Consider the following 22,005-nt stretch of genomic DNA (forward strand, 5'->3'; position numbering starts at 1 on the left):
TTCCGCCTGCCGCAGTGTCTGCTGCTTCTAGCACACACTGTATGGAAGAGTTTGTGATTCTTTGTCCCTCCGCTACTAACTGCTGACCTTGTTTTTTTATGCTCGTCTGAAGTAACTCCTCCATCACCTCCCAGTGGGCTTGATCGTTCCGTGTCAAGGGAGCCTGAGAATGGGCTGTACGCCAGTGGCTAGCAGCCTGTGCTGCAACCCTTTCACCCAGTGTCTATCCACTTGCTCTCCTTATCCAGAGGCGGTTTATGTCAAATAGCTTGGGAGTTGGCTACTTTGCTGCTGTGGTGGCGACGAGAGTCTGGTGGCAGTTGACCTGTGATAAATATAGGGTCAGATGGTGCAGGCATATATTTTGTGTCCACTCTTGGTGTTATGACCCAAGCCCTCATAGGGTCTTTAAAAATCTCTCCAGTATGTTGCAGAGTTCCCTTTAACATGGGCAGATATTGTGTAGCCCTGTGTTTGGTGGACAGTGTGACAAAATTTGAGTCATCCTTCCATGGTTCCTGTTGTAACATTGTGAAAGGCTGCCGCCCTCGCTAAGACCTTCAGATAAGGTTGCTTATTCAGGGAGATAAGGGGGGAGTTGGGTAAAGGTCAGTATAATTGTATACAGGCTGATCTGTGTCATACATGTCCCCTGGATCATCACCTGTACCAACCAGTGTCTAAATGCGGTGACCCCTCACCTGAAGAGGTGCAGATAGTGGTGGAGCAGAATGAGGCAATGGTGGAGGTGAAGGAGGTTGAGGTGGTGGTGGTGTGGCGGGACGTGGAATAAAGTCAGAGCCGGTGGCCTTGTCCATAGTTTTCTTCCGAGGTGGAAGGGGCACATCCAATGCTTCCTTTCAGCTTCCTTTTGAGTGGTGGAAGAGAGGAAGGCTTTCAAAGTTCACGGCCAGATCCCACTTGTGTTTAGATTTTCTTTTGTTGTGTGCCCAGTTTGCAAAACGGGTTCGACAGGTGAAAAACAGGGAGAGGAAATCTTAGCAATTTTCAGGTCCAAAGTTTTGGACTTGTGAGGCACTATCGGCATAGAGGTAGTGAAAGTCCACTACTGGACCGGCACCAAAGGTCTACCCGGTACCCGCTGGCCTTGCATCTCCAATTTGCTGTAAGACAGAACTTTAGCTATTGATATTCTTTACGTTCCTAACTGAGCTGTTCATTTCTACACCAAGATTATGGACTTCCTAAATTTACTCATTGTTGGCAATGGACAGCAAGTGAACCCCACACAACAACACTGGAAATCTACAATCAACATTTTATGGTTAAAAGGAAAAAAAGAAAATTGGGGGCATAGATTGAATGGAACAGAACAGGCATTTCCTAGCAGGTAGGTGTGCTTAGAAGAACGATAAACGTTTTAGTTTTAATGCTTATGAGGGGAACGTGATTCGAATTGTTGCAAATAAAAGTTGCTATTGGTTTTGAATTACTGTAATGAGAAGGTCTATATTAATCACACAGGAATGATTAAAAAATATAAGACTAAAAATGGAAAGGAAAAAAAACAGTGGCAAAGAATAAAGTACTGGCACTGAAATGAACTTTTTAGGTTGATGTGCATGTGATAAGGAAAAAACTGTCACTCACAGCAGAAGATCAAATGGGTAAAGTGGGCTGAACTACTGCTCATACTGTATACTGTGGTGTGGTGAATGACAGCTGAACAGAATAATGGATGAAGTAGGCTGACAAAGTCCTTCTATATATTTAGGTATGTATGTATTTTGCATTAATTATTTTCAATTAAAAGGGACTAGCGAGACGTCAGACATACAAAAGGGTAGAGAAAGGTAGAAGATATATTTACATCGGATTGTTAAGAGAAGATTAACCTGAATAAGGGATTTTCTGCCAATCAACAGTTGTTGTCAATACACAAGAATTGCTAGAGCCATTCAAGAGTGCAACTTAATTGTGGCAGTGCCTACCAACTGAACTGGTCTGCAATTTTACTGTCACTGAGGAATATAAATAAGTGATATAAAAAAAAAATCTGGGTGAGCACGTCGGGGCTTGAGCTACAAAATCTCTGTATTAAAACAGAAAAGGATTTCAATGATACTGAGAACTTTAAAGAAGGTTTAAAGAATTAAAGGAAATGTAATTCTTTAAAAGAGAAGGTTAACATACTTCGTTAAACCTTTCACAGTTCTTAAAAATCAGTCGGACATCAGCAACAAAGTCATCTGGCGTTTCATAGTGTTGTGAATGCTTCTTCTGGAGTTTTTTTTTCACCGTCGAGAGATCCATTGGTTTCTTTATGATTTTATAGTAGTTTGGTATCTGAAAATAATAAGTATGCAAGTCATTAGAAAAAAGAGACCCTCTAAGCCAAACCTCACACCGTCATGGAATCTGTAATCATACTGTAAAATCAAATTTACAATAGGAATATGCACAAAGCAAACAATACAGAATATGTATTTTTAGAAACAGAAGATGACACACATATCAGACGCTGTTTCAACTGTCTCCCAGACCAAGTTCATATAACACAAAGGGAATATATGATCAACCTTTACACAAAGAGCCAGCTCCAGAGTTAAGCTTGTATTCATGCGCTTGCAAAAAAGACAACTTGAATGGTAGAGTGTACGGAAGTCTGGTTTCAAGTAAGAGTTAACCAAAATGGAAGGAAATTCAGCAAATAAAACCCATAAGCATTCATGATTAGCTTATCAAAGGTATATTGCTTAAGCTTGTGTTCATCATAATAAAAAAACCAATTTGACAATCTAGGTGTTTTAACACCTTGGCTGCGTCGAATGTTCAGCTCCAGTGCTGAATATCGAAAAACGGGTGGGGCACCGGCGGCCAACGGATGTTCGCAGCACTACCAAGGTAGTGCACGTGACGGCCGTTGGCCGACAGCAGCAGCCAAGGGGTTAAATAAATATTCACATGGTTTCAATAAATATAATGACTAAAGAACATGAACTGATTTAAGAGCGCTTTTTTTTATTTTTAAAGCAAAGTGACTCAGGATAGTGGTTACAACTATTAAAAATACATATGAGGCTCAGTGTAGGAAACTGGCCTTGTGTTTTAGTAGCCCCCCCCACCTTTTGCCACCCTTGTCTGCCACCAGATGCTGATTTTCGACTCTGGTAGTTGTGAGAAAGTGCCATTTTTCTTGCATGGTATGCCCCAACTTTTTGCTCAAATGCTGATGTGCTTTGACTGAGTATGTCCTGGGCTCCTGCCAATCAGGTGCCCAGGGCCTGTGCTCCTGCCCTACAACTGTGTTAAAATTAAAACTCATTTAGCATCTCTGGCCACATGTCAGCCCCTGGTAAATGGTAACCTAGGTACCCAGTGCATTGTGACCAGGACCAGAGAAGACCCCCTAAGGGCTGCAGCACTTATTGTGCCACCCTTAGGGGTGACCACAATACCCCTGGTGCCAGCCAGGAACCGCAAATCCAGCCCACTCTGCACCCGCCGAGCCCAACCTGTGCCCGAGTGGACAAAGAATCTGAGGACGTCCTCCCGGCAATTCTGACCTGGAATCCAGTGCCCAAGGAACCTCCTTGATGACCCAGACAACGCCTGCAGCCTCAGAACCAGGGACCCCTCCAACCGCGACGAGCAGAGGGTAAGATTTCCCGACGTCAAAAGACACCCCGGTGCCCCACGGCCCCCTGTGCCTTACACTGGGGAGCCTACCTATCCTCCAAGATCCTAACTTACCCCTCGAAGTGGTGGTCGCTCCGTAACATCCTCCGTCCCCGGGCCTGCAGCCTTTGTCCACTTTGCAAGATCTCCATTGAATAACATTGAGCGCCCGACGGCTCAAATGCACCCTGCACTCAGCCGCCCGAGTGCCTCTGGCAGTGCAACCTCTGTCCTAACCTACTTTCCCATTTGCCCTGAGCAAGTGACCAGGAGCCCAGCTCATACAGCCTGCTTGCCAGCAGCCACCAATCGAAGGCCCCCTGCCTCTCATTGGGCCTAACTACCTCTGCACCCAGCTGCTCCTGTGCCCCTGAGGGTGTACCAACTGTACCTACCGGACCCTGGGAGATCCCAGAGTCTCTGCCCAGAACCTTAACTCTACCAGTCGAGCACTTACCTAAAAGCCGATAACGAATAGTTTCTTACCTGTTAGTGTAGTTTTGCAGCTTGAAGATCTATCTGGATTCACTATGCTGTGCATTATTCGTAGTCTAGTGGTTGGATCTGAATTCGTAGTCTTCTTTTTTTTTTTAGCCTACGTGGGCGTTGACGTCCCACTTTATGGTGTCCTACCTGTGACGTCGGCACGTTTCCTGCGAAAGCTCCCACCTTTGGGCACCATCTTCAGAGTCTTTTTTTTTTCTTCTTGTTTTTGTGTTGTGTTCGTGAATCCTTTTGCGATGTTTTCAAGTTCTTCCTTGAAAGTAAATGAATTTCCACTTTGTCTCTTAAGGTGTTTGTTAGTATATTGCCCTTGTATTTCCACCTTCATCTCCTGCCTCATCTTTCTGTCGGAGGTGGGTGGGTTCGCTAGTGAATCCAGAAAGATCTTCAAGCTGCAAAACTACACCGACCGGTAAGAAACTATTCGTTTTGCAGTGTGAATCTTTCTGGATTCACTATGCAGTGCATAGACTTTGTAGCAGTTTGTTAAGTTTGTGGCGGCTGGGTGGAAGGTGAGCGTTGGTTGTTGAATATATGTTGAAGCATTTTCTGTCCTAATTGTGCTTCCCTGTTCATTTGTATATTCACGCAGTATTTCTTAGTGAACGTGTGCACTGAAGCCCATGTTGCCGCCAGGCATATGTCTTGAATGGGTGGGTTAGCCAGGAAGGATATTGTTGCTCCCTTTTTCCTGGCAGAGTGGGCATGTTCCCCCTGTTAGTTCTTGACCTGCCTGCTTGTGGCAGAATTGTATTGTTTGTGTGATCTATCGTGCGATGGTACCCATTGTTACTGGTCTACCCAGGAAACTGCTTGCGAAAGACACAAAGAGCTGCTTTGTTTTCCTGTGCTCTTTAGTTCTTTTCCATGTAATGCATTACTGCCCTTCTAACGCCCAGAGTGTGCAGTGCCCTCTCTGCGCTTGTGGATGGTTTCTAAAAGAAACGTGGTATTTGTCTGGTTCATGTGAAACCTTGACACCACCTTTGGCATAAAGTGTGGGTCCGTTCTCATCACCACCCTGTCATTGTGTATTTGGATGTAAGGTTCTTGTAGCGTTAGTGCTTGCAGTTCGCTTACCCTGCATAGCAAGGTGATTGCCACTAGAAAGGTTGTCTTCATTGTGAGCATTTGTAGTGAAGCCTTATGGATGGGTTCGAAAGGCGCCTTCATAAACTCTGTTAGGACTAAATTAAGGTTCCATGCCTGTGGTGGCATCCTTTTGGGTGGTGCTATCCTTTTAGCCGCTTCCAGGAATCTTTTTACTACTTGTGATGTAAAGAAGCCCTTTCCTGTCTCTCCTCTTGTGTAGGCTACTATCCCTGCTAGGTGTACTCTCAGTGAGGTGGAACTTAAGTTTGATTTGAGCAGGTGTGTTAAATATTTTAGCACCGTTGATTCCTTTGTCATCTTCTTGAGCAGTTTTTTCTTGGTACACCATTGTGTGAATCTTTTCAATTTTGCCACATAGCACCTCTGTGTGGTAGGTCTTCTTGCCTCTCGTAGCACCCGCAGTGTGCTCTCCGGCAGTTTCAGGTGGGCAAACTAGGTCTTCAGGAGCCATGCCGCTAGGCAGAGGCTCTCTGGCTCTGGGTGGAGTAGCTCTTTGTTTTGCATCGAGAGTAAGTCCTTTCTTTTCCTGAATTTGTGAGGTTGTCCCTGCGCCATCTCCACTATTTGTGAGAACCATGACTGCCTGGCCCACTGTGGTGCCACCAGAATCAGCGTCATGCTGCTGGTTCTGCATTTGCTGAGTATCAGTGGTATCGGGGGGAAAGCGTAAGCAAATGTTTTCGACCAGCTTATCCATAGGGCATTTCCCTGTGATTGTTCCCCTGATTGCCTGGATGCGAAGTATCGGCATTTTCCATTCTGTTGTGTTGCAAATAGGTCTATTGTTGGAGTCCCCCACTTCTTGAATAGCCTTTGTGTTTCTTGTGCATTGAGCTCCCACTCGTGGGATGCCAATGTCTGTCCTTCCCTGGTAGGTGTATAGCCAGGAGGTCTATTTTGAGTGGGATGGCCCATCTCCACATGTCCTGCGCTAGGTTGGATAGTGCGACTGATTGTGTTCCTTCCTGTTTGTTGATGTAGAACACCATTGTAGTGTTGTCGGTCTGTATCAACACTCTTTGCCAGTACAGTGGTTTCTGGAAGGCTTTTAGGGCGAGGAATACGGTCTTTAGTTCCAGGTAGTTGATGTGCCTGATCATATCTGTTGGAGTCCACAGGCCCCGCACCTTGAGTTGGTTCATGTGGGCTCCCCATCCCTTCTGGGATGCCTCTGTGGTGATGGTCATTGTTGGGTTTCGTGGTGTTAAAGGCTTCCCCTTTGTTATGTTCTCCTTGTTCCACCACGCTATCTCCTCTTGCACTGCGTGCGTTACAACCACTAGATCTTCCCAACTCCCTAAAGCTTGTGACCATTGTTGTTGCAGCCATTCCTGGAATGGTCTCATGTGTAGCCGTATATTGGGGACTAGGTGTATGCAGGACACCATCATCCCCATGATCTGGCTCGCTGTCCTCATTGTCAGAGCTTGCCCCTTCTGGTACTGACGTGTCTCCTTCAGCAGGGCAAGTGTTCTCTTGTCACTGGGGAACACTTTGCTCTGTATGGTGTTGATCTGTGTGCCTAAGATCTTCACTTGCTATGGTTACATTGAGGATTGGCCCCAGTGTATTGAGAACCCCAGTTTTGTTAGCGTTTTTGTTACCCGCTGTGCATGTTATTTGCATTGTTTGTAGGAACTTGCTTTTATGAGCCAGTCGTCGAGGTAGGGGTATACATGGATCCCTTCCCTCAGGTGCGCTGCCACAGCTGCGAGGCACTTGGTGAAGACCCTTGGTGTGGATTTTTAGTCCGAAGACCAGGGCGGTGAACTGGTAGTGTGCTTTATCGATGGCAAATCTCCTTAGATGTTTGTGCTGTCTGTTCATGGGAATGTGTAGGTAGGCGTCTTTTAGGTCTATGGTGGACAAAGTCTCCATCCCTTATCTGAGGAATTACTTCTTGAAGAGATGTCATCTTGAATTTTTATTTTCTTTTTTTAACCATTTTTATTAAATTTTTAACACATTTTTCTTCCCCCTGAACCGGAGGTGAGGAGCTCATTGCTATATACATTCAGTCATAATTTCTAAACAAAACAGATCCACTAATAATTCCTACAGAGAAACATATACATTACATACATAGAATGATTAATATCTATATACATTTAAGGAAAAAAAAGAAAAAAAGAAAAAAAAACAAGACGCCATTTCCTGCTATAAACTTAAGAAACCCTGCCTCATATCGCAGTAACAATCCATCCCCTATACATCATAGTAAATTATGGTTCTTCCTTCCAATTAAATATTGGCTCCCATATTTTCAATCCCAGCTTCCTCCCCTTTTTCCCTTTTCTGGAATAAATTGCTTTTTCCAAATTATATATATTTAAAATCCTGGCTAACCACTGTTGAAATATTGGTGGTACCTGATCGAGCCACGCTGAAGCGATACATAATCTCAATACAGCCATTGCTACAAAAATAAAATAACATCCTTCTCCCTGACTGCCTTCTGAATTCACCCCCAGTAGCACTATCGAAGGGGTTGAGTTAACTGTTATTTTTAACGCTCCTTGTACAAAGTTCTTTATTTCTTTCAGTATCGTAAATAGATGTGGACAAGTTGCGAATATATGTATTATATCAGCCTGGAGACTTCCACATCTTGGACAATTAATTCCAGTAACCGCCCCCCATTGTGCAAGTTTTGCCGTGGTATAATAGAGACGATATAGTGTCTTATAATGCTGTGCCTGTAGTGCTGCAGAACACAAAACATTCTGGCCCAGCTCTGATGATAATTTAAAGCATTCCAGTTCTACCTTCAGCTTGTTCGCCCAGCTTTCCCCCCACTTATCCATATCATCTTGTCTTGTTTTAATTAGTTCAGCATAAAACCTTTTGATAGTACAAGTTACTCCCTCTTGTATCACCTCTAGTATGGGGTTTTTCTCAAATCCACTAGGCCCCCCCCCCTTTTATTTGCCAGGAAACTTCTTACTTGAAGGTACTTAAAGAAATGTCTTGTTTCTAGACCATATTTCACCTGGATCTCAACAAACTGCTTCATCCCCTGCAGATCCATCAAGTCTCCCACCCTCGTAATTCCCTTTCTCAGCCATTCCGCAAAGACTACATCTGAGAAAATATCATCGGGGAATACTGGATTGTTTCTTATTCTTGTATATCAATTAATTTTCCCCAAACCATATTTTTTAATAAAGGTCTTCCAGATATTATAGGCTGCCATAATAGTCTTAAATCGAGTCCTCTTAAAGTAAGCTGTATCAAAGTGTCTTAAAAGTATATTATTTACCTCTTCCCCCATCAAAAGGCCATATATTGCTAACGTTCCTAATTCATCATCCCCCTCAGCTCCACCTATCAAGCCAACCATATATTGTAAAGCGGCAGCCCAATAGTAAGATTTCAAATCCGGTAATGCCCACCCTCATCGCTCTCTTGGTAATGCCATGAATCTTGCTGCTCTCCTAGTTTTTCCTTTAGACCAAATAAATCTATTGATCATAACTTCTAATTTTTTAAACCAAAAGTTGTCAAACATAAGCGGAATTGCCCTAAAGATATATAAAAATTTTGGTAGGACGAGCATCTTAATAATATTGACCCTGCCAACTATCGTGAGATGGAGATTGTGAAGCCTGTCTAAATCTCTACCAACTTTCGTTATAATAGGACCTATAATCAATTCTACTATCTTCTCCAATTCTGCAGTAATTGTAATTCCAAGGTATGTTCCTGACTGCACCACCCGTTGATCCTGACATACTGCCTTATCATTTTTAATTATTTGAGTTTTATTAGTATTTAGAGAGTACCCTGATACTTTCCCAAATTTCTTAGCCTCCATTTCCACATATCTAATAGCCTCTGTGGGTACTGGTGTTACAACAGCCACATTATCGGCATATGCGAGTATCTTGCAATGCCCCCTATGTGTGGTAACTGGAGTTATATTCTCATTCATTTCCATCCTGCGAATCAATGGATCCAGATACATGGCAAACAGGGGGGAACACGGATATCCCTGTCTGGTACCCCTATTAATTTGCACCGATTTAGTTAGTCCTGAGTTTATTCTTATTGCAGCCACCGGGTCCCTGTATAATGTCTTTATCGCGGTGACAAAACCCTCCCCGAATCCTGCCCTGATTAAAACACTCCACAAATAGTCCCAGGAGACCCGGTCAAATGCCTTCTCGGCGTCTAAAAGCAACGCCGCGATTGGTTACCCTGTGACTTCAATTTTGTCAAATAAAGTTATTAGTTTCCGTGTGTGATGAGTGGTTCCCCGCCCTGGTATAAATCCATGCTGACTAATGGTGACTAGGGGTGTTATAACTCTCGCAAATCTTACTGCTAACGTTTTTGAATAAATCTTTGTATCGGTATTCATGAGTGTTATTGGTCTGTAGGACCCAGGGTCCGTAGATGACTTTCCTTTCTTTAAAATGACTACAATTTCTGTAGCAGACCATGAGTCTGGTATCGATACACCCATCTGCGCCTGCTGCATAGTACACACCATATCCTTCCCCAATACTTTCCAAAAAACCTTATAAAACTCTAACGGTATCTTATCTGGTCCAGCTGCTTTGCCGGAGGGAGGACTCATAAGAGCTGTTTCAATCTCCTGCAGATCTAGTAAATTATCTAATCTCCGTCTTTCTTCATCTTCCAACTCCACCCTTCGGGGAGTCATTCAAATATGCTGTTATTTCCCCTATATCTTTCCCCTGCTGTTCTTCATATAAATTCATGTAGAATTGTCTAAAGACTTCCCTAATCTGCTGTGTACCCATCACCACCTTCCCATTCCTATCTTTAATTGCACTTATCTCCCCTACCGCTGCTTTTTGCCTTGCTCTCACAGCTAACGTTCGCCCTACTCGTTCACTAAACTCGTAGCATTTCTCCCTATTTGCCACATATGTTTTTGCTGCCTTAGATGCTATATATTCCTCTGCCTCCATTCTTAACTTAACTAATTTAATCATAGCAAATTCCAGTACATTACCATTCGATGTAGTCGCCTCATTTGCTGCACACTCACTCACTTCCTCCTCGGCTAAAAGTATCTCTCTTCTTAAAGCTTGATTTCTTTGTTGCTCCGTTGCTCCATCCCTTATCTGAGGAATTACTTCTTGAAGAGATGTCATCTTGAATTTTTATGTTCTTATGTATTGGTTTAGGAACCGTAGGTCCAGGAAGGGTCCGAATGTTTCGTCCACCTTTGGTACGAGAAAGTAGTTAGAGTACACTCCTTTGTTTCTTTCTTTGAATGGTACTGTTTCTATGGCTTCTTTGTGGAGGAGTTCTTGTGCTTCCTCTATGAGTAGCGCTAGTTCTAAAGGAGCTGCTCCCCTGCATCTAACAGGCACATCAAATCATCTGCCGGTCCACGGTGTTGCCAGCCATCAGGCTCACTGAAGGAGCAGCGAAACAGGAGAAGGTCTTCATGCTCCAGGACGTTAGATCAATCTCCTTACTGAGTGTGGATATGCCAGGACTTCTAGGAGACACCCAGCACCAATACCCTTGGTAACAGAGCAGTTCCAGCAACCAAGGCTTACTAGTGGTCCAGTCTGGACTCCAACAGCACAAAAAAAGACCTACCGTAGAGGTAGATCAGAATCCACCAGTCCAGCACAGAGTGGCACTGCTGCCCTGTTTCTTCTTTTCACCATGTCACCCAGGCTTGGTGTAAGTCTCAGACATACCGCGACCCAACAACTTAAATCACCCCTGCACCCGCACCATACAGTCCGAATCTGGGGAAGGCAACGTGGTTCTGAGACCCTCTGGAGCAGAGCCCAGCCCTGGGTTTGGCCAGACCGTTTCCTCAGTTGCAGCCTGCAGCCTCTTTCTGCAGGAACCGAGAACCGCAAGACGTTTCAGTGATGCGACCCCGCTGGACAAAGATTCACTGCACTCTGACTGAGACGAGTGTACCGACTGTGTCCCTGAATGCCCAGGACCCTCAAAACTTGGGCCCACTGTGTGTTCTACTGGACTAGCCCCAAAGTCCCTCCTTGCAGCCTCTTTTCAACAGGACCGTTTCCCATGGACTTATAAAGGGGCACCTGACGCTGAAAAGCACTTCAGCCCACGGACACCCCATAGCAGACTGAGGTGTCCCGTTGGTGCTGCCTTGGACCTTGCCCCATTCTTATCTTGTATGCTTTTCCCCCATATAATAACATTACAGCTTTAAAGATTAATATAAGTGCATTGAAAAATCCTGATCTTAAAAAGTACTCAATTAATATGATCTTAGTGTCGAAATTCATATAAAATTGGTGTATATAAATTGGTATTCTTTCTTGAGTGTGTGTACAATAAATGCTTGCCCACACTACCACAAAAGAGAGCATATAGTGTCATAATTTTTGCCTTTGTAAAAGATTGAGGGTTGCCTGGACTCTTTACAGAGTGTAGCTCATTATGGTTCACTATATAAAGAGCCAGCCTACTACAGACAGTATTCAAGTATAGCTTAAATAAGCATTGGCTATTTGAAACACTGCTGAATAATGTGAATGGTTAACACTGTATACCCCTTGTTAGCTCAGTTATAGTGTAGTGAAACATAGAAATGCCTTATCTACTTTTCTCCAAAGGGCATAAAAGTTACTCACTCTAAAATTCAGCCAGCTACACATCAGGGAAATAAAACTCAAGCTTTTAATAAATGCAATGGAAGTAGGCCAGAACATTTTAAAGACAATCCTTCAAACACTATAAGACCAATAACATTTACATTAACAGCACATCCATGGCATCGACAGAGGGACATTAACTTAGGTTCAAAATGTATTGATGATATTCTTGTTCAATATGCAGATAGTTTTAGAAACAAGTCAACAAACACTGGTTCATGGAAGTCATTAATTGAGTACAAAACAAGAGATAGAAGCTTAAAGTAATTCTAAATGTGATCAAATAACATAACATTTTGCATTATTCAAATAAAGCTGAAGAAAATGGAAATTATTTAGTTTAAATCATTACACACATATACCATTGCTTGAAAAAGTATCTCATTTTAAATTGTCATGTGAATATTTATATTACTTTTCTGAGAAAATGATGCATTTTCCTTTTAATCAATTTTCTTTTTAATCAAACTATAACATTTTTTATGGGGCATAATAAAGCACCCAGTACACGAACAATTTTATTTAGATTGCCTTATGATTTGGCCATTATGGACACAGCAATTAGTTAGACAATTAGTTAGACAACACTGTGACAGAGCTAATTGCATCTCACATATTTGTAAAAAAAAACAAAAAAAAAAACAAAAAAAAAAACCCTACCAATAAAAGGAGTACGTTACTTAAGTTTGAGAACTGTTCCGAACAAATTAATGTCCTTTCATAACTTCTCATCAGTTATGTGGGAGAGGTGTGGCGCAGCGGGCAGAGTGGCTGACTCCAGAGCGCAGGGCTTACGGTTCAATCCCCGCCGGCAGCTCAGCACCATATGATTCTAGGCAATAGTTCACTTAATGTCCCAATCAGCCCCCAGCGCCTTGAGACACTAGCTTGCAATTTACAAATATCGGATTTAGATTTAGTTATCAGAATATGTCACTAATAAACATCGAGTATTAGAGGGTTTTAAGTTTGAACCGTCTAAAACTAAGATAATATTACCCAAAGCCTCAATCATTTAGGATTTCCTATCTGGAGGGATAGTCTGAGAGCTTGATTAATTTCATAAGAAACCTGAATAACACTTCAGCCGCTTACTGGCGGCTGAAGCTCCTCAGTGAGGAGATTAGTCCTCACGGCCGCGGCAGGGAGCTCAAGAGCCAAGTCCTTGGCTGTCCTGCGCAACACCACACCATAAGTGGCACCCTCCTCCGTAGCCACAGAGGGAGGAGAGATGAAACCAGTGTCAGGCGATGTGTCCAGACCACTGGCATCAACTGGCGTTGACCCGGATTCAGGCACGGATCCCACAGGGGCCGGCGGAGTCGGGACCGAAGTCGACGACGGCACGTTGGGTCTGCGGGGCCAGAAGGCGCGCCACCAGGCCTCAACGGAGGGAAGTGAGTCCTCATGGCAACGAGGAAATCACGAATCTCCTCCGGCGTCGCTTGCAGGCCAGGGACCGGAGGGTATGGGCTTGGAGGCAGCGCATGTGGCTGCGATGAAGCCACGCGGGCGTCGCCCGAACCCTCAGCCGTGTTGTGCGAGCAGAGTCAGAAGAGCGATGTCGCCTCTTCGACTTCTTCTTGGAGTGCCTCGACTTACCGGAGGACTTGGAGCCCGACGGGTGCTGTGGATGACTCGACGAGCGTCGACTGCACTCCGAGACTGGTCCCACGACCTCCTCCTCGACGGGACCTCGAGCGGTGCGGAGCAGACTGCCGGATCTCAAGCGGGAACGCTTCCGCCTAGCTTTCGAATTCAAGGCCCGGCAGTCGGGGCACGACTTGTCTTTGTGGTCGGCCCGAGGCAGTAGAGACACCAACGGTGGGGGTCGGTCACCAAATTCAGGCGGTGACAGGCGTCGCACAGCTTGAAGCCAGGCATCCCTACGGCACCAGGAGTCGAAGTCGACTCGAAAAAAAATCCAAAATAGAACATAAAGTTAGTAAAAAAATGACTAAGTACTGCTGTCCCCGGATCTGCGCTAGCTGGCGCGGAAAAACAAAGAACTGACGTCAGCGGGCGAGGGCGGCATCTAAGTACTTTGATGACGTCATCGCGGCAATCACGACGCCCGTCGCGGAGCCGCAGACACCTACCGACACGCAAGGTTACTGCTGACTAAAACTTTCTTGATTCAGCCTGACGCCTGGGGATATTCCAAGGTAAGGAATCTAACACTTACCTGTTTCTTTCAGATTCCCCAGTCACGGCGCACCATCCCAACTTCAGCCAAAACATCTTGACAAACATTATACCAGACCCTTTTTTGAGTGACGGCATAGACACCATCTCTATACTACATCATGTCTCATCATTCATGAAGAATTGTCCCTTCTTGCCTCCAAGAACAAATCAGCTGCTTTGATCTCTGTGAATACGTGGCTTGTTCCCTAAAATGTCAGTCATATTTGTCGAGGCATTAGCAATAAATGTACACCCAGGAAGACTAGCTTCTTTTCTGTTAGTTTCTGTTTCTGTCTCCATCTCTTGGTAGCCTGGAAAAATCAATTCTTTCTTCTAAAATAGCAGTTGATTGCTCTCGGAACTCTAGTTCCCGTGCGTGCCCCACTCCTTCTCACAGTACCGCTAAGTTGTTTATTTTGCTTATTACTCTTAGTAGGAAACTATCAGCTTTTTGCACCTCAACTCAGGGTAGGCTTTGCATAGAGTACCTTAGCTTTGAAAAAGCTCTGCATCTTGGAATCTTGCTTTCAGCCCGGAGGAGAATCCCGAATTTAATATGTTGTGTCGGCAACGTATTCAACCGGAGACTCAAGGTAGATCAGTGTCAACACAGCTTCAGTTCTCAGTAGTAATATTCCAAAGTAGTTTCTTTGTCAACTGCTACTGAGGATTCCAGCACTAGGATGTTTGCAGTTACTTTCTGCACCTTTGATTCTGTGGTAGTAAATGGTTTGAGGGAGTTCACAAGGATTTGACAGAGACACCTTTGCCTCAGTGGTCTGTTGCAGTCTTTGCAAAGCTGCTAGAATTAAGGCCTTTCCTCAAGTCAGGTGGTCATCTACATCTTTTTGATTTCCTTTTTTTTTGCTAAAGTCCGTTCTCTCAAAATTTCAAGAATGGGATTTAGGAGCTTCACTCCTATTTTAGGTTTCAAGCATCTGCTTAAGTTTTGCCCCTCGGGGAATAAAAAATAATGGGAAAATCCACAGCTGTGCAGCACGGTCCTTTGTTCTTCAAGACCAGGCCACTACTATCCCTTGATTGGCCTATGAGCTATTTGCTTCCCTATGGTCTTTCCTCTCACCTTCTCTCCCTTAAGTGGCAAATTGCTGCAGAAAGATCTTTGTCAGAGTCTCTATGGATCTGAAGGCTTAGCCTCTAGGGGGAAATACATAACCTCCCTACTGCAAATGACTCTGCTCCTCGCCACCGTGGACACTAGAGTACGAGTTGCACTGAAGCTTTAGAAGAACTTGTCCCCTACCATAATTTGCCTACTGTGCCACAGATGCCCCTCTTAGAAGGAATCTAAGCTGCAAAACCTCCATAAGTCTTGGAATCAGTTCAGAAAGGGGAAGAGAGGAGATCTCAATAGATTGTCTGTACTGATTTTATAAGATGCTTGGTCTTACATTTTCTTAAGCATACATGGAGAATAGTCCTTACCCAGAGACTTAAAACAGATTTTTCCCCTATTAAATGCTTTGTTTCCTTCTCTTACAGATGTCTAGATGAAGCATCATATGAACTTCTCAAACAAAGTCAGTTGGTATGACAGTCTGTAACAGACATTGATCTCCAAGAACCACAATGCTAAGACAAGCGCAGTTAGAACATCCCTCCACCACTAGAACCCCTGAGATCCCTGAACAACATGAGGGCATAATACTATCATATTGCAATGAATAAAGTACACCGGGGTTAGGCTATCGCCGGTCGCCCCCTCCCTCTCTCAACCTTTGCAAGAGGGTGGACAATAGGCCAGATGCAAGACTGTAGGAGGCTGACTTTTTCTATAGTGTACCAAAATGAGGCACACTATGTAGAAAGTCCAGGCAACCCTTATTTGCTTACATCAATAATCCAAAATGCCCTCTTTTGTGATATTGGACCCCTGACACCACTAGATCAGAACTTTGCTGGAACCAAGGACAGCCTGGAAGTAGAGCTTGTGTGCTGTAGGAGGGACTTACTTTGCTACCTGGCTTGCTCTTTTGTCCAGCTGATTGCTGTGCTGTCGGGGGGTAGGGGAGTCTGCCACTTTGCTACCTCCTCTGCTACGTTAGCCTGCTGCTTCTTGTCTGGGTGTAAGGAGGACTGGACCTGTTCACTACATCCTGAAACCCAGGTCTCAGTGTCACAAAATAATTTTTCCTACTCTGCTGTTGCTTCTGGACTCTGCCATTTGTGAGTCCTACCCTTGCCTGACATGCCCCCTCCAGTCCTGGGCCTCCGTAGTGGGTTCTGAAGCTGCTTGCTGCAAACACCCATGCAGGGAACCCCTTTGCACCAACTGGAACTGAAGCAGTGACGATTCGACGTAGGTATCGACTGCAAGGTTTGACGCCTCGGCGCCAATGCAGAGATACCACTGCAAGGCTGTTCTTCAAAGTAACCCCGATCCTTCGACACAGACTGCACGACTCAACTCCGACACACCGACCAGACTACGAATCTGAACCAACACATAACGACGTTGACGATTGCCCCCATACAAAAGTACATTTTCAGCGGGTGTGGGTCCTCCATCACGGTCAACCTGAACTTTGGTTTCATGTCTCAAATTCTGCTTATTTGATTTGTCATTTTGGTCTTGATTTATGTGCTTTTGAAGATGAGGGGACTTCAAAGAGGACTTTGAAGATCACAGGGCCCTGGTTTCACTCACTACAGGGGTTATGTAGCTCTTTGCAGGTGGACAGGCACAGCCCTATTCAGTTGCAGGTGTCAGCGCCTCCCTCCCAATCTACCTCAGGAAAGTCCATCCGCATGGTGATGGGCCTTCAGGATGCAAATGTCCCATCCCTTCTTCCTTCGTCTGACTGTCTAGCGCAGCTGTATCTCAACCCAAAACGTGCATTCCGAGACTGGCAGAGGCAGTTTGTTAGACTTAGGGGCGTTACAGGTACGTAAAAAGGTTTGGACCCAGGGGTGGGTACACCGCTATTATGCCACCCTACAGTGGAAGGGCGGCATAAGCCTTTCCCTGGTTATAAGCCTTTCCCTGGTTATCTGTGACCCTGCCCCCCCCCCCATCTGCAAGATGGCGGGGACAGAGTTGTGCTTCACTTCTCCTCCCCCACCTGAGGGGTGGAGCTGGCAGAGGTGGGCACACCTCTCTTCCTCACTTTTTTCCTGCCGGTTCTCCCATCCAAAGTGGGGGTCAGAAGCAGTGGGGACCAGTTGCTGAATGCAGCAAGTGGCCTGGGGAAGCTCACAAAGGGCGCAAGCCTTTGAAGCTTCCCCTTCATGGAGCCTGCCCATCCTTGGGGGGGGGGGGGGGGGGGGGGAGGCCGGGGGGGAGGCCGGGGGGAGGCTTGGAACTAGTCCCAGGATATGCATTCTTTCAGGACCCCGAGAGCAGCAGGCTCTCGACCCAGGGTTCCAGAAACAAGTCTGGTGGTGGCACCTGAAAGTAGCCACCTAGCCTGGACACTAGCGGTAGGTCATTTTCTGGGGGCATTTCTAAGATGCCCTCTGTGTGCATTTTTCATTAAATCCCACACTGGCATCAGTGTGGGTTTAAGGTGCTGCGAAGTTTAATACCAAACTTCTCAGTTTCCAGTGTGACCATTATGGTGCTGTGGAGTTCGTAATGACAAACTCCTAGCACCATTTACTCTTATTGGCAGCACTGCACTTACAATGTCTAGGAATGGACTTGATACTGAAGGGGTACAGGGCTCATGCACCTGTACCCTCACAACTGGCATAGGGCACTCAGCTAGAGGGGTGACTGATCCATGCTAGGGCAGTGGGTTGTAGGCATGGCACACAGGTGTGCCATGTCGACTCTTCACTTTGCTCTGCAACAAGGCACGTAGCCTGCAAAGGCAGTGTGTGAGTGTAATGGTACAGGGCCCCTAAGGGTGGCCCAATAAGTGCTGCAGCCCTTAAAGGCCTGCCCTGGTCACAGTGCAGTGGTACCTGTGGTACCATTTACCAGGGGCTGGCCCGTGGCCAGAGATGCCAATTGGGTTTTGTTTTTAATGCAGGTTTAAGGGAAAGAACATAGGCCCCAGGCACTTGATTGGCAGGAGCCCAAGGCACACTCAGTCAAAGCACATCAGCATTTCAGCAAAACGTGGGGGGTTACTATGCAGAAAGAGGGCACTTTCTCACAAGTCGCTGTTGCAGTTTCAAGTACGACCCTTCCCAGCGGACCCTGAAGGACCTCATAGAAGACAGAAGGTTGGAGTGTCACCACATCCATGGATACCCCAGGAACCACGATACCGACACCAGTGAAGCCGGGTGCATAGGTGCGAAGTAATGTTGGAAACCGCCGTAGACCACAATGGAAGACTTCGGTAAAGATGCCGCTAGAGAAGACTGTGCAAGAGTCTGTTGGAATCCAAGGGTAGATTCTTGAAGTGAAAAACCTGTAAGCAGAGGGGACAGTCTATGCTACTCGGAGGTGACCAAGAGGCACAGAAGCAAAATGCCCACCGATGACATTAACATTGCAGCTGTGATGACCAGGAGCTGTGCACGAGCCCTTCCACGTCGGAAGACAAGAACCAGGGGGTCAGTGTCTGTTGGGAGCACCAAGACTTGAGTCCTGCAACTGGGGAGGAAAGTGAAGGAGCAGCAACGTTGGGACCAGCAACTCATGACAGGCCTGAAGTCACAGTTTGAGTGTGCTCCTATGGGTAGCACTATACATGCTGCAGCACATGGGAGACCCTGGTGTACCTATACCCTAGGTATCTTATTACCATATACTAGGGATTTACAAGGGTACATCAGTAGACAACTGTGGATGTACAATAGTTCTTACCACGGTCAAATTTAGTAAAGCAGCACAGGGACTGGGTTCCTGATTAGCAGGATCCCAGTCAGACCAGTCAGAAACATACGGACATCAAGCAAAAAGTGGGGGTAAACATGAAAGCAGATCCTAGTTTCTCACACCTCAGGTATCCTTTTACCACTTAAACTGTTACAGACAGTATTGAAATCATGCAAAACCAAAGGGGTTGATGGACGGAGTGTTGAACATGGCAAGCACACAACCCCAGTCAACTGATCTGGGTTTAATCAATCATTCTTTAGCTCACTTTGCCACCCCAGTTCAGACATGGCCATATGCAAATCAGTCTGACCCTGTGCCTCATGAGAACAGTCCTGCCCGAACTGCAAAGCCATGTCTTCCCTTGACAGGAAACAAGCATACTGGGACCGGTTTCTGGCTTATCAGCCAGACTAGCTTGAATCCAGTGGCAAAGTGAGCAATGGACCCACGTCTGGGCATACCCTGCCAACTTAGGGCGAACAAAGCAAAACCAAAGGGGATGATGAACGGAGTGTTGAACATTGCAAGCACACAGCCCCAGTCAACTGATCTGGGTTTAATCCATCATCATTCTTTAGCGCACTCCACCAACCCAGTTCAGACATGGCCATATGACCCTGGCTCAAGAGGGGTGAAACCCTGAAAGCGATCCTAAGATGCTTGTTTCAAGTCCAGGGAAGACCTGGCTTGGCAGTTCGGGCTGGACTGTACCCATGAGGCACATGGTCAAGACTGATTTGCATATGGCTGGGTTTAAACTAGAACGGCATGGTGAGCAAAAAAAATAAAAATAAATTGCATTTAGACCCAGATCTCTGTACTGGGGTGAATGTAGGACATTGTTCTGCATTCTGTCCATCAACTGTTTTTGCATCAGTAATGAAATAACATCTGCACCCTGCAGTAACACCAACAAGGAGTAATCAAAAATGGGACATGTCAATGCCCTAACAAGTTAAGCCCTTTGATAAAATAAACCTCCAGCATCATTTATACAACTCAAGTTTAGGGTCAAAATTAAAGACCAGAGAGAGTAACTAAAACTCTGTATCAATGCTCCTATCACATAAGTGTATCAATGCTGAATCGGCTTAAGCCCAAAAAGATGGGTGCCGTCGCACAAGTTACTTACCTTCGGTAACTATATATCTGTAAGGAACAGTAGTTGGTGTAAGATTCCTTACCTTACAATATCCCCAGGCGGCAGACTGGATCCAGAAAGTTTGTCAGCAGTACCCCTGCGCGTCGCAAGGCATCGTCTGCGGCTCCGCGTCAGTCGTCGTGATCGCTGGGATGACTTTGTCGGAGTACTTAGACGCCACCCTCACGCGCTGACGTCAGTTCTGTACATAGCTTTCCGAACCAGGAACGCAGAGCCATGATAGAAACCGACACTGGTGCCATGAAACTAGGGCCCTGAAAAGGATGTCCTTAACCTTAGATATCAGTTCACAGAATGGAGAGGATGGGCGGGCGGTAAGGAATCTAACACTAACTACTGTTTCTTACAAATATATTGTTACCGAAGGTAAGTAACTTGTGCATCTGAAAGAAACAGGTTAGTGTTAGATTCCTTGCATTAGAATTAGGGTGACCAGGCGTCCCCGTTTTGCCAGGACGGTCCCTGTTTTTAACCAGCTGTCCCAGCAAATTTCAAGAAATTTAGCTCATGTCCCCGTTTTTGGGGAGGGTCGACTGAAAACGGTGGGATGTGTTTTTTATGTTTTACAAAGCAGGGATAGTTAGCAGTTGTTTCAAGAAAGCATCGTAATTAACAGGCAAGCTGCTGGGCTTAAACATTGCATTTTATGTATGTTCTTACTGCCTGTTCTGTAATTCTCTGCTGAGGAGCGCTCTCATCGATTGAAGTAAAATTGTAGTCCTTCTATTTTTGTGAAATGTCCCTGTTTTTGGCTTTAAAATTCTGGTCACCCTAATTAGAATACCAGCAATACCAACCCCCGTGGTGGGTCTGCAAAGCAAGATCACACTAGAAACTCCTGGAGAACGGAACGGCCGAAAAAGCCATCTCTCCGAACTTGGCTGTCCAGGCAGTAGCGTCTAGCAAACTTGTGCAGCGAGGCCCACGTAGCTGCCTGGCAGATGTCCTGCAAGGGGACTGCCCGACCCAGGGCAGTAGTAGCTGCTGTGGCCCGAGTGGAATGGCCTCGCAGCCCAACAGGAGTCTCCTTTTTAGCCAAGGAGTATCAAACCTTGATGCAAAAGATGACCCACGAGAGATGGTCCGCTTGTGCACCGCCCGTCCCTTCTTTGCGCCCACGTAACCAACAAAGAGCTGGTCGTCCACCTGGAACTGGCGTGTGCGGTCCAGATAGAATGAGAGCGCACGTTTTGGGTCCAGGCGGTGGTGCCTCTCTTCCTCTTTCGAGGGATGCAGAGGCGGATAGAAGGTGGGCAAGGTGATGGACTGCCCGATATGAAAGCTGTGACCACCTTGGGCAGGAAAGAAGGACGAGTCCTTAGAACAACCTTGTCCGGATGGACAGAGAGAGGAAAGGAGGTTTAGAAGATAGAGCCTGGAGCTCACTCACTCTCCTGGCAGAGGTGATAGCAACCAGGAATGCAGTCTTAAGAGTCAGAAGACGAAGAGGACAGTTATGAAGTGGCTCAAAAGGAGCCCACATCAGATACGTTAGAACAAGATTCAAGTCCCATTGAGGCATCACAAAGGGAACAGGAGGGAACATGTGTGTGATGCCTTTCAAGAATCTATTTACAACAGGGGACTTGAAAAGAGAAAGCTGATCAGGAACCCTTAAGAAGGTTGAAATAGCAGAGAGGTAGCCCTTGATAGTGTCCAGAGAAGAGCCCTGCTGGGCAACAGAAAGAAGGAAGAGGAGAACCTCTGAAAGGGGGGCAGAGAGTGGATCCACAGCCTTTGCTGTGCACCATGCCACAAATCTGTTCCACCTGCAGGCATATACTGTTTTTGTCGAGGGACACCTGGCTGCCAGTATCACATGGGAAACTTCAGGAGGCAAGTCAAATGGCCTCAACTGCCGCCGCTCAATCTCCACGCAAGTCGGTGGAGACTGGACAGGTTCGGGTGGAGGACCGTCCCCCTGCTGCTGCGACAGAAGGTCCTCCTGAAGAGGCAGACGAATCGGGGGATCGACTGACATG

General features: G+C 45.8%; 1 protein-coding gene across 3 annotated transcripts in view; it reads right to left on the bottom strand.

Moving 5' to 3' along the window:
- TRIM33 (tripartite motif containing 33) overlaps positions 1 to 22,005 on the bottom strand; it is a 505,710-nt gene that overhangs the window by 41,096 nt on the left and 442,609 nt on the right. For all 3 annotated transcript variants that reach the window (XM_078644393.1, XM_078644394.1, XM_078644392.1), the window contains one exon: positions 2,155 to 2,307. In XM_078644393.1, the coding sequence (XP_078500519.1) occupies positions 2,155 to 2,307 (153 nt within the window). The remainder of the gene's footprint in view (positions 1 to 2,154; positions 2,308 to 22,005) is intronic.

This window comes from Lissotriton helveticus, chromosome 5_1, assembly GCF_964261635.1.
Source record: "Lissotriton helveticus chromosome 5_1, aLisHel1.1, whole genome shotgun sequence".
NCBI lineage: Eukaryota > Metazoa > Chordata > Amphibia > Caudata > Salamandridae > Lissotriton > Lissotriton helveticus.